The following is a 13,049-nucleotide window of genomic DNA, read 5'->3' as shown; positions in this document are numbered from 1 at the left end:
ATAATTCTAAACTGTTGTCTCTGTAACTCATAACATGTGGAATTAGTTTGGGGTCATAACCCCATTTAATTTCATTTAGGTTTTAAGAAGGGGGCGTTCACCATATTGCTCAGCCTGATCTTGAACTTGTGAGTTTAGCTGATCCTGCATAAGTCTCTAAAGAAACTGGGCCTAAGGTTGGTGACACTATGCATAACTTATTTTAAAAATATTTTTATTTTTATTTATTTGAGAGAGAGAGAGAGAGAGAGAGAGAGAGAGAGAGAGAGAGAGAAAGAGGGAAAGAGAGAGAGAGAATGTGTATACCAGGGCCTACAGCCACTGCAAATAAACTCCAAATGCAAGTGCACCTTGCGCATTTGGCTTATGTGGGTTCTGGGGAATCAAACTTGGGTCCTTTGACTTTGTAGGAAAGCACCTTAACCACTAAGCCATCTCTCCAGCCTTTGCTTTATTTTTTCATCAAATCTTTTTGATATAATTGTAGATTCACATATAGTTGTAAGAATCAATTCTGTTCACCCAGTTTTCCTCAGTGATAACATTTTGCATAGCCATAACACAATTATCAAAACAGTGTAACAAAGCCGGGCATGGCGGTGCATGCCTTTAATCCCAGCATATGGGAGGCATGGTAGGAGGATCGCTGTGAGTTCAAGGCCACCCTGAGAATACATAGTGAGTTCCAGGTCAGCCTGGACTAGAGTGAGAGCCTACCTCGAAAAAAAAAAAAAAAAAAAAAACAACCAAAAAACAACTGTGTAATAGTTCTAATGCCATTTATCTACCCTCATACACAGTAGGCATTTTTAAAAGTCCAAGTTTAGGGATTACATTAGCATTATCAAATTCTAAATATCTAATCAGATTTAACAGGTAGGAGGGAAGGGTACAAGCTTGAAGAGAAATGGCCTTATGGGGAGAAGAGGGTTTTTAAAGCTCCCCACATATGGGATTAGAGAAAGGGCAGTTTTCAGTGCATAATGATATATCTTTATTTCATCAACAGAAATAGTGTCTAGACAAAATTCAGTTAACACTAGCAATTCAACTGAGTGAAATATTTTTTTACACAATAGTATATTTACAATAAGTAAATGACTTTAAATTCATTAGTTCATAGCAATGCTTTCCCCCAAAAGTAAAAATTCTTAGTTACAGAGAATAAGCATAAACAGTCATTTCATCTTACAAGAAAAACCACAATCACGTAGAAAAAAAACAGACAAGCCTAACACCTAGTACAATAAAATGATGCATTTGAATTAATAATCCCATAGAATCTGTGTAAAAAGTATGTAGAAAAACACCTGATGTAACCTGTTACAGTTGTTGACCAGTTATGAGAGGTACGGAGGGTTATACAGGTAGATATGTGTGAAAACTGTCCATATTGTTCAACCTGGGGAGGAAGAGAAGAGGGGCTGCAGCCCCTTGCATACACTGAGAAGACCCTGTTTTGAATATGGCCTCTGGAGTTTATAAGGCATATATGAGAGGTGCACTTGCATCAGACTGATTCTGGAACAAATTCTCACTTGAATGGCTCACTGTGTCTAATATGTATCTGAACCTCCCAAATGGATTTTCAATCTTCCTGATAACTCATGAGAAGTGCCATTTTATTTTTTTTGTCAGAGTGTGAATGGGCATCCCAACATTGCCACAGCCAAAATGCATTGCTAGGATCCAAGTGGAGGCTACCTCTCTGTTTCCAGACATGTTTTGATAGAAGACTTAGCATCAATTTATTGGGAAACTCCCTTTTGTCCAAGCCACTTCCATGTTCCTACTATATATATATGTTGGTTATCCCCTTGGGAACATTTGGCACGGAGTGTGAGTCTACCTGAAATGAATGGTCTTAGTATACTTCTTTGATAGGCCATTGTATTTTATTTGAGGTCAATAAACTAGGATGAAAATTAAAGTCAAGAGTTGTTTAGCCATCTCTTTATAAAAGTGAAATACATCCACCATGCCACAACATTAAGCCAAAATGACTGAAGTTGGCTTCTGCAGCCATGTGGTATTCTTCACAAAATGTCAGCATAATATTTATGATACAATTAAAATGTACTGGTAGTTAATTTGTTATAAATATTACGTCCCACAGTGGAGTGTAGGAAAATACTGTGCACTCCTTTTCTTTGCAAGTCATGTTTTTTTTTTTTTTTTTGCATTACTGGTTGAATAATTTATTCTTGATCTGCCACAAGTCTTCTATGTGCAAATGCTATTTGTACATACCTTTTATGCACAAATATATCATATTCTGCAGCATCAGTCTTTGATGCTTGGGTCATGAGGTGGATCAGGTAGTATTATATACTTTCATGCATAGACTTTTTTTGTGAATACCATCTCCATATAGGATATTATATCACAGACTGACTTGTCAGCAATGGGATCTACACAAAATCCTCAAGCTTGGGAAGGACACTAACTCCAGATACAATAAACAGCTTCATTCTTTTAAGAGAACTATTTTTCTCTAGTTTTCTTTCAGTGATTTGAGGACAATCTTCATTCTTCCTCTCTTTTAGGTCTAAGAGTCCTCCTAAACTATAAGCAGCAGTGGAGCATTTTGAAGTCAAATAAGAACAGCTCCTAGCTTGCTTTGGCTTGGTGTGTAGACACAGGTAGCCAAATAGGGGCATGAATAGCTTAGCAGGCTATGGCACATTTTGAGGTTTACACTGCTCTACAGATACAGAGCAGCTCCTGGGCAAAACTCCACCGTTTCTTAGAAGGTTTATACTTTTGAAACCTTGTCTGTTTGTTTCTTCCTCTCCTTCCCCTTTAATGGCAACCATAAAATATTAGAGGAAAAAGTGTGGGCTTTAGCCAGCCTTACCGTGCAAGTTCCTCTCAAGCTGCTTTAAGGAGATGTGGCAGTTGACATACTAGTTATTAGCCTTTTTAAACTTCCTTGGGAAAGCAATGTAAGGATTCCACCAAAAAATATAGTGCATCTTAAAAAGCAGCATACCTTTAGAAATAAATTACTTGTAAAACATGCAAAATAGCACTTTATACTGCAGCATCACCTGACGCTTGAGTCATTGTTAGGGAACCCAGAAGAGAAGTATCAGGATTGCCTAATAACTTTACTAGCTTTCAAACAGTTGCTATAACTGTTTTGTTCCAGAATCAGTATGTAATGAAGTTCGATTTTATTCAAGGCACCCCTAGAAAACGCAGAGCAATGAACACATACAGCAGAGCACTCACTTGCCCACAGCCTGACCAATCTGAATGGAGGAGGTTGTTCAGAGACATGGGAGTACAAAGGCTGGTGCAAAGGGAGGACTGAGCTCAAGAGGAATGTTAATGAGTCTGCGTCACCTGTGCTGGCCCTGGCCACTGGGAGACCCAACCAGGCTGTCACAGTGATTCTCTGCTCTTTCTTTTTGTTAGGAAGGATCGTTGAAAATATAGCTAAATTTCACTGTACTGTGAAAACACTATTTCTTCTGTTCTTTTTACTTTTCCTTTTCATAAAAGGCATGCAGTTGACTAAAGGATCCCAGTGAAGAAAACAGGGTTTTAAGATTCATTTTGAGGAATTTTGCTTTTGGTCCTTCCTTTGAATCAACCCAGAAACAATTCTGACAAACAATGGTTTAGAATATTAAAAGACACAGATATGTCACATGAACACACACAGCCAGTTGCTGTTCATAGTAGCTAATGAAATTCCTTGTTAAAAATACCTGCAACATAGAATGACAGTTTTTATAGCAATGGTATTTTTTCATTTTGTTTTAACCCATTGCCAATGGCAGAGATTGGGGTGTAGGGAGAGGAAGAAAAATTGAGGCAGAAGCTGATGGCAAGAAGAGGTCTGAATCTGGGTGGAGAGAAATGAAGAGACCCCCTCCGCCTCCTGGAAATGGCTGCCAATAGCTCTGACCTATTGAAAACAGAAACCTGGGGAAACTTGGTCTGTGGTCAAAACTACAAGTTGCATGTGAATTGTTACCAGGAAAAAATCTGTACCTGGTGATGACTTGAGCAGAAAACAATCCTTTTTTAAAAGAAGAGGAGAGGTCACTTAAAAAGGCAACCAGAGAATTATAAACAAAATACTGTCTGCTGCTTCCTCCATGCAATAGGTGGAGGAGTTAGCCCATGAAATATCACATGATTCACATTGACTTGAAATCCTGGCTGTCACCATTTTCCTATGAAGGCAAACCTCATGGCGAAGCACAGAACTATTCTATTAGGCCAAAAAACTCCTGTAATATAATAAAAATGTTAACTCCAACACACATTCTCTCTCTCTCTCTCTCTCTCTCTGTAAAAATGAAAACTCAGAGTCAGGTTTTAAAAGTGGACCTATTTTAAAAGAAGAGCCTTAAAAAAATCCTACTGCATAAACCAACAAACTAGCATTCATACATATTTAAACATTTAGCACTATTATTTGTACAGAAAAAGTTAATACTAGAACATATGTTACTATGATTTCACTTTTTGCCTACTAATCATATGCTATTTTCTTCTTTTACATGCAGCTTTAATATTGTCCAAAACAATGGCACAAATAAAGAAACAATGTCAGCCATTTTATTCCCCACTGCCCTCCACCCCATCCCCACATCAAACTGTTCTGGACAACCTTGCACAGCTAGGCTGGAGCGGCCCTCAGGCTGCTGAGAGAGAGGAGGTGGGAACCACTGGAAGGAGGAGCTGATTCCTTCTTGGGGTAAACCTTACTGTAAACGTGGCTGGGGGTCAGGATAACCTAGCGCTGGGGAAGATGCTCTCCCTGGCTTGCAGACCAGTTTTGCAGCAGGAGAAACAAATAGTGTGTGTGTGTGTGTGTGTGTGTGTGTGTGTGTGTGTGTGTGTGTTTGGGAAGAGGGTAGTAGACTTCTGGTGGTATGCTGTCCAGTCTAAATTACTTTTAGACAACTAGCAACTCAGCATTTGCAGAATTAAAGGAGAAAGAACACATCAGCCTGGACTGCAGTGCATCTCAAGCATGAAGCAGCCTTGCTCTCTTCTACTTTTAAGTGAGCTGCATTAGTTTGGGAGCTGCTACTTTAAGCTGAGGCTGTGACTCGAACCCCTCAGCTTCTAAGTTGTCCCAGGAAGCCAGTCCTGGGCAGGAAAGCCTGGTGGCTGGTGAGCTGTGTCCTGCAGAGGAGAAGGTCCTACTGCATGACATTTCTAAGAACAAGCCGAGGTCAGATGGAAGGCTGGAATGAATGGGCCCCTTCCTATGAAACAGAACTGCTTGCTCTACTTTGATTTCTAGGAGCCAATGCTTGTAAAGTTCTGGTACAAAGTTATAGGTTCTTATTGTTTTGATACACTTTTGAATGAGATGTTCAAACTCTCTCCCCACTTAGGAATCTGAACATCCAGCATCAACTCTGAACTCTATCTGCAATTAAGGGAAAGATGGGGAGGAGGTGAGACACAAAAATATTCAAGCAGTTTGTTGTCTACACATCCTAGGATGAAGTCATTTGGCAAGATTGTTTTTCCTACATAATTATCACCTGAGTGCTTTATAATTAGCTAAAATGTTTTAAATTTTGACTAAAAGCAAAGAATATACAGTATACTTGAGTTTTATTGAAGTTACAATTTCATTTAAGAAAATAGGCTTGACCGAAAACTCAGTGCAAGTGGCAAAGGAGACCATTGCTGTACAGTATCTGCAAGGAAAAACAACAGAAAAAGAAAAAGACATGCTCATATGATAAAATTTGGTAGTGCCCAAATCAAACCAGACAAAAATAAAAGGGTCCGAGATTAAAAACTTGAAAAAAAGCTTCAAATATTGAATTTTGTCTATAAATAAGTACAGATTTAAATTGAAAAAATGACCATGTTGGTAGTTATCAAAGTAGTTCTAACATCAGAGAAAAAAGAAGAGGAATGTTGGAACCTGTTTGGAAATGAGAAACAAAGTTTCCAGTTTTAGAATGAGAAAATTGAGGCATGCAGGACTTGCATATGGATATATATATTTCTTATATATTATATATAATATGTACAGTCTAGCTATAAAACTTTGATGTGTATAGAAGCTGTCTTCAATGAAAAAAATTGAACATTCAGAAGAAATTCCTGAGATAGGGTTTGTGACATGGGCCACTGAGAAAAAAAAAATCCGTGGTTGGGTCCTAGAGGTGTTGTAGTTTATCCCTGTGAAGTCTGAAATTAACCCACAGACAGACAGTGTCAGCACTGTTGTCTTTCCTTGCCAGAGCAAGGTGTAGCACCATTGTGAAGGTAACTATTACTCCTGCTTGAAGAGAGGAGGGAATACTTCAGAAAAGTATTGCTGCTAAGACTGCTGTAGTGTGCACCAAATTTGTTCTTGGTTCTTTCAGACAACAGATGGGCTGACTGAAGAACACCTGGATGGGAGAGGTGTGAGGATTGGGTAGCATATCAAAGTCATTAGGCATAATCTTTCCTGGGTTGCTCGTCAGTCGTACACTTATCGGTCATTTCCTGGCAGAAGTCCACAGTCACTGACTGGCTCCTGGGATCAAGAAGAGGTCCTCTCTCTGAAAAAGTTCCTGCGTCAGTACCTTCCAACCTCCTCCCAGAGGTACAATTTTCAGAGGTGTTGCTGGGTACCCAGGGAGGCCCAGGGGGAGCTGCCCCTGGCTCCAGGCAGCATGGGGGTGCATTGTCCCCCATCACACATTGGGAGGCTGCAAGGCTCTGGTCAACCCCTAAGAGAGGGGGGTTAACACTGGAAGCTCCAGGGAGATCCACTGGTATTAGGACGGGGCAGTAACGATGTAGGGCCTGGATTTGCTCAGGGCTCTGGATGTCCCGACAGACTTCCTGGGAGAGGCAGGAAAAGTTGTCTAGCAGCTCCCCCATGCATGCTTTCAGTTGATTCCTCTCTGACAAAAGCTTCTCTTTTTCACACACCTGGACAAGTGAGAAGAAAAGAAGGCAGCTTGATCAAGCCCAAACTGGAGGGCACAAAACCTCATTTCTTATTAATTCATTTGTTCATTTGCAAGGAGAGAGAGGAAAGAGAGAAAGGCAGAGAGAATGTGTGTGCCAATGTCTCCAACCACTACAAATGAGCTCCAGATGCATGTACCACTTTGTGCATCTGACTTTACATAGGTACTGGGGAATAGAACCCAGGTCGTTAGGCTTTACTGACAAGTACCTTAACTGCTGAGCCACCTCTCCAGCCCCACAAAACCTCATTTCTGAGAGCTCTCTAATCTTTGTTTTAGCAGGATATAAGCACTTGAAAGATACACGTGTCCAGGGAGTCTGGGATGCACACTTCTGCCATGCCTTGTCTCTGAGCAGCTAGTTCAGGTATGCACTGGCATGGTCACCTTTCTGTGGGATTGGAGGCCCAGGAGGCAACCAACAGAATCATCACCATCTGGAAAGTGGAAGGAGTCAATATTCTGCTGAATTAGAACTTGGTGTTTGTAGAGAACCAACTGGGAAACACTTAGTCCTAACACTTATAGTTAAAAAATCTCTCCATAATGTGTTAGGTTGCTATTTTTTAAAATTTAATTTATTAGTTTTCTTTTCAGTAAATACAGGCAGTTTGGTACCATTATTTAGGCTCATCTGTGATCTACCCCTCACATTAGACCCTCCTTGTTAATGAAAATGGGTCGTGCATTGTGGAGTTAGCCCCCAGTTATTGGTATGATAAATGTCTCTGCATATCATGACCCAACATGTGACTCTGACATTCTTTCCGCCCCCTCTTCTGCAAAATTTCCCTGAGCCATGTTGGGTTCATTTTTGGTCTGCTTCAGTGCTGAGGGTAAAAGCCAACAATTTCAAATCTTTAATATTCTGAAAAAGTCAAACCTACAGGTACAGTAAGAATGTCAGTGGCTGCTGGGCTGGTGACTAGTGCAGCTAAAGGTTTTGGGCCAATCTGCTCTGTACTATGTCAAAACCCACAGAACCTGTGACATTGAATGTGTACCCTAAAATAGAGCCTCTGGGTGACAACGAGATGTTAATAGAGGGTTCATGCATTTTAGCAAATGTAATGCTCTTATAGGGAAAGCTGAGGGGACATTTGGGGATGCTGAATATTCCACTCAATTTTGCTGTGAACCTAGAACAGCTCTGAAGAATAAAGTCCATTTAAAAACAAACAAGGGGCTGGAGAGTTGGCTTCCTGGTTAAGGCACTTAACTGCAAAGCCAAAGGACCCAGGTTTGATTCCCCAGGACCCATGTTAACCAGATGCATAAGGTGGCCATGTGTCTGGAGTTCGTTTGCAGGGGTTGAAGGCCCTGATGTGCTCATTCTCTCTCTCCCCCCTCTCACACAAATAAAATAAAATAAAGTTTAAAACAACAACAATAACAAAGAAAATCAAAAACAAACAAACAAACAAACAAAAAAAAACAAACAAAGGGTTGGAGAGATGGCTTAGAAGTTAAGGCACCTGACTGCAGAGTTGATTCCCCAGTACCCGTGTAAAGCCCAATGCATGAGGTGGTGTATGCATATGGAGTTCATTTGCAGTGAATAGAGGCCCTGGCATGCCTATTCTCTCTTTCTGCCTCTCTCTTTCAAATAACTAACTAAATAATTAAAAATATTAAAGAAAAGCAGGCATCTAATATGTACAAGGAATGGGTCTTTGACATGGGAACTGCACTGTTATGAGTACAATATGGCAGGCAGTGTGGGTATATGTATTGGAGAGAGATTTATATATGAGAAGAGTACCTGCTAAAATATTTATATATTTTTGTGTGTGCATAGAATATGTGTGTGGTGTGGTGTGTGTATGTATGTGGAGATGTGTGTGCCCCATGGGTGTGTGTGCAGCCAGAGAACATCAGTTGTCCTGTTATCAATCATCCATGTTTATTCTTGAGGTGAGACTCTCCCTCAACTACAGCTCTGCTCATCAGCGAACCACAGAGAGTCCATGCTGTGGACTGGGGTTTTTCACATTGGTTTTAAGGAGTCAAACTTGGATGTTTCTGGCCTGAGAGGCCCTCATGCTTAAGCAACAAGCACTCTTAACTGCTGAATCATCTCCCCTGTCAAATATTTCTAAATTTATTAAGAAAAGATGTTTTGAAATGAAAAATAAACAGATGAGAGAAATACATATTGTGAGACTTTGAAAGCAGACTTGTGAGTGTTTGGGAGACAGTGTGGGAGAGGGAAGTGAGTGCTAGGCCTGTTGGAGATTGTGCAGGTTAAGACTAGGTCGGGTCAGGAGTTGTTCCATCCATGTGAGCCATCCCTGCCACTGAGACCAGGTAAATTGGTCCAGCAACCTATTTCTGGGATGGCTGACAAACAATACAATCTGGGAGGTCCCAAAGGGTTTGAAAAAGGTCTTGGCTGGCTGGGCAACCTCTCCATTGAATCTGGAGGTCTGCAAAGTGTGTTGTAAAATATAGGAGCCTTTTCTTTCTATCTAATGATGTTTTGGTACCTGTTATCCAATTTCCCAGTGGGGTGGGTCTTTGCCAAGGATCCTGGCTTTACTTTGTAGGTGATGGGAGCTACTACACATGGACTGACTTTTCTTGCTTTGTGTTAACATTAAAATTAAATATTTAAATATATATATATATATATATAAAATTAAATATTTTATTTAATTATGAGAGAGAGAGAGAGTGGGGGGGGGGACAGGAAGAAGAGGCAGATAGAGAATGGAGATGCCCGGGCCTCTAGCCACTGCAAACACACTCTAGACACATGTGCCACCTTGTGTATCTGGCTTATGTGGATACCAGGGAATTGAACCTGAGTTCTTAGGCTTTGCAGGCAAGTGTCTTAACCACCAAGTCATATTTCCAGTCCTTTCAGGGCTATCTTATTCACATTATTACTTTACTGTGCTATTTAGACATCTCATCTTTACTCTTGGGTTTTCATAATGACAGTTATTCTGAAAGGCATTGCTGCAAATAGTCTGAGGGTCCAAACTTAGATCCTGACCATAAATGTGTAGTGCCCCTTTGTCCCTTTTCTTCAGCTTGACATAGACCCAAGACAAGTTTCCAGGATGTGACTAGCAGAACGGCTAAGCTAACTTTGGTTAAAGTGTTGCCTTCAAAGCCACAGTCAAAAAAAAAAAAAAAAAAAAAAGCAAAGGCTGCATTATCTACTGTAGCTTAAGGTTGCTTACCAAGAGAAAGGGTGGGACAATAGCTCTGAGCATGCAGGAGCTCAAGAGGTGGCAGTTTGTCTCCTGGGACAAAATAGTCTTAGACACAGGGAAGAGGTGGCAGCCATTTTAAGGAAAAATTGTAAAATCAAGGACACTGGGGCCACAAAGAGTGCTGAGAGATCATCTCCCTGGGTAACTGCCCCTCAGTAGGCAGGTGTTCTATTTCTTACCTATACTTCTCTGCTGGGATGCAGGGAAAGAAGTGGCTAAAAAAATATAAAATCTGTAATGAGATGCCTGGATTTATGTTCTAGTTCTGTTATGTCCTGGAAGCTTTCTGCATCTAATCTTGTCTCAAAACGATGATAAAATAGAAACTAATTCATATGCTTAAGGTGTGGTTTCAGTGTGATTATTCATTGAAATAGCTTAAAAGAATACCTGTTCATAGATGCAATAGCAAGCATCAGCTCTTATCAAATGTCAAATAGAAATAAGAAATAAGAAAGGATTTATACTATATGAAACCTGAAGGATATGACACATAATTACATACCCTTCAGCTTTAAAAGTTATTTATGTTAAAAAACTTGTTTAGGGGCTGGAGAGATGGCACAGTAGTTAAAGTGCCTGCCTGCAAAGCCTAACTACCCAGGTTTGATTGCCCTGTGTCCATGTAAATCTAGATGTACAAAGAGGTGCATGCATCTGGGGTTCATCTGGAGGCCCTGGTGCCCCACTTCTCACTCTCTTTCTCTCCCTCCTTGCAAAAAAAAAAAAATATATATATATATAACACACACACACACATACACAGAAACTTGTGGGCTGGAGAGATGGCTAGTGGTTAGGGCACTTGACTGCTAAGCATAAGGACCCAGGTTTGTTTCCCCAGTACCCACATAAGCCAGATGTACAAAGTGGTGTATGCATCTGGAGTTTGTTTGCAGTGGCTGGAGGCCCCAGCATGCCCATTCTTTCTCTCAAATAAATAAATACATAATAAAATATTTTTAAAAAAGAAACTTGTTTAAAGACAAACCCAAACTTCCCTGAAGTGTGACCCATCTCTGTATTGTTTTAACTTTACATCAGTCCTAGACACTTTAGGATCCTAAATACAACTGTTGGGTCAACTCACCAATTTTCGTATTTCACATTCTAAATTCTGAATGCAATCCAGTTTCCTCTTGCGGCAACGTTGAGCTGCGATGCGGTTCTTGCTGCGCCGCCGGACATCATGAATGAACTCCAATTGCTCTGAGGTTAGCTTGTGCATCTTAATCATCATCTGGAAGTCATTCCGTGGAAGATCTGTGATTTGATCTACAGGAAAAGGAAGTTTGACCTGAAACCAAGAACAACAGAAAGGGATTAGGGCAGCTGGACTTAAACTTTGGCAGGTAAAGCATTAAAAAATGATAAAACTTTAAGATGACCACATGCCATGCCCCAGTTTCAGGAGGTCCTGTGTCTGAGCCAGCTCTTTTACACATGGGATAAAGGAGATCCCCACACCTGTACTCATTGTGCCCTGTGACTAGGAGACACTGCACACATGTGACTGTTTACCATGTCCTGGGTCCCGCAGGCTCTGTGCCCAAAGCACTCCTTGCCATGCTTTGTGCCCAGCTGGCCCTATGCCTGTACCACCTCTCACTATGACACAGGTAAACAGGCCTTGAGCCTGTCTGCTGTTTGCTACACTCCAGGTTCAGAAGACCCTGATCAAGCGATCTCTGGCTAAGATAGTCTAAAGAAGGCCCTATGCCCAACCATTGTCTTATCCTATGATTATCATACCTGTAGCACTGCTTTCCATGCCCTGGGTCCGGCCTTGTGCCTGTACACTTCTAACTGTCCCTTGGGTAAAGGAAGACCTAAACTTGCCTACTGTTCCCCAAAAGACCCGAGCCTATCCACAACTTTCTGTGTTCCAGGGCCAGCAGTCTCTGCCAATGCCGTCATTTCACCATGAATTAGCATTAATGCTTTACAGCTAAATTTCAGGATCACAAAAGGGACTTTACAGATAGGTATAACCAGATTTAATGATAAATAAGTGGGAAACACTGCTATGACTGAACCCAAACAGCCACAAGCACTAGTGAAAATAAAATAAACTACCTACTAGTCCTGGTAAAAGGGAGAAGTTAAATCTGGACATCATACCACCTGAATAAATGAAAAAAACACATCAAAGAAGCACCAAGACTATGAAGATGCAACCCATCATGACCCACTTCTAGCCTCTTCCTATAGTGGAAGCCAAAAGTACCAAGATAGGAAAAATGCTAGAGAAAGAATTCACAATCTTACTTCTAAAATAATCACTGACCAAACAGAAGATGAACTGAAGAAATCTGTTCAAGACCCTGATAGTTCAAAGTGAATGAAACTATTAGCAAACTGGAGGGGAAAGTCCTAAATATGGAGGATAAATTAATCTAGGAAATTGAATCTCTGAAGAAGAATCAAATAGGAATTCTGAAATTAAAGAAAAAAATAAATCAAATAAAAAAATACAACAGATAAGATCACACAGAACAAATTTCAGGGATGGAGGAAAAAGTAAGATAATAATACAAACATATATAAAGAAAAAAATCAAGGAACATGAGCAATTTTTCCAAAAGTCTGGGAGACAGTAAGGAAACCAAAGCATAGAATCCATGGGTAGAAGAAGGAGCTGAGGGCTGGAGAGATGGCTTAGCAGTTAAGCGCTTGCCTGTGAAGCCTAAGGACCCCAGTTCGAGGCTCTATTCCTCAGGACCCACGTTAACCAGATGCACAAGGGGGCGCAAGTGGCTGGAGTTCATTGGCAGTGGCTGGAGGTCCTGGCATGCCCATTCTCCCTCCCCCCCCCCCCTCTCTCTCTCTGCCTCTTTCTCTGTCCGTTGCTCTCAAATAAATAAATAAATAAATA

The 13,049-nt window shown here is 40.8% G+C and overlaps 1 protein-coding gene across 4 annotated transcripts in view; it reads right to left on the bottom strand.

The window, feature by feature from the left end:
• Positions 1-2,112: 2,112 nt before the first annotated feature.
• The window catches only part of Bach2 (BTB domain and CNC homolog 2), a 475,485-nt gene continuing 464,548 nt past the window's right edge, over positions 2,113-13,049 (bottom strand). For all 4 annotated transcript variants that reach the window (XM_045154010.1, XM_045154011.1, XM_045154009.1 and 1 more), the window contains 2 exons: positions 11,265-11,471; positions 2,113-6,912 (listed from right to left, as the gene is read on the bottom strand). In XM_045154010.1, coding sequence (XP_045009945.1) covers positions 6,427-6,912; positions 11,265-11,471 — 693 coding nt within the window. In that variant the 3' untranslated portion in view covers positions 2,113-6,426. The remainder of the gene's footprint in view (positions 6,913-11,264; positions 11,472-13,049) is intronic.

This window comes from Jaculus jaculus, chromosome 7 (assembly GCF_020740685.1).
Source record: "Jaculus jaculus isolate mJacJac1 chromosome 7, mJacJac1.mat.Y.cur, whole genome shotgun sequence".
Lineage (NCBI taxonomy): Eukaryota > Metazoa > Chordata > Mammalia > Rodentia > Dipodidae > Jaculus > Jaculus jaculus.
Note: the sequence above shows the minus strand (reverse complement) of the source record. Positions and strands in the feature narration are given on the sequence as shown.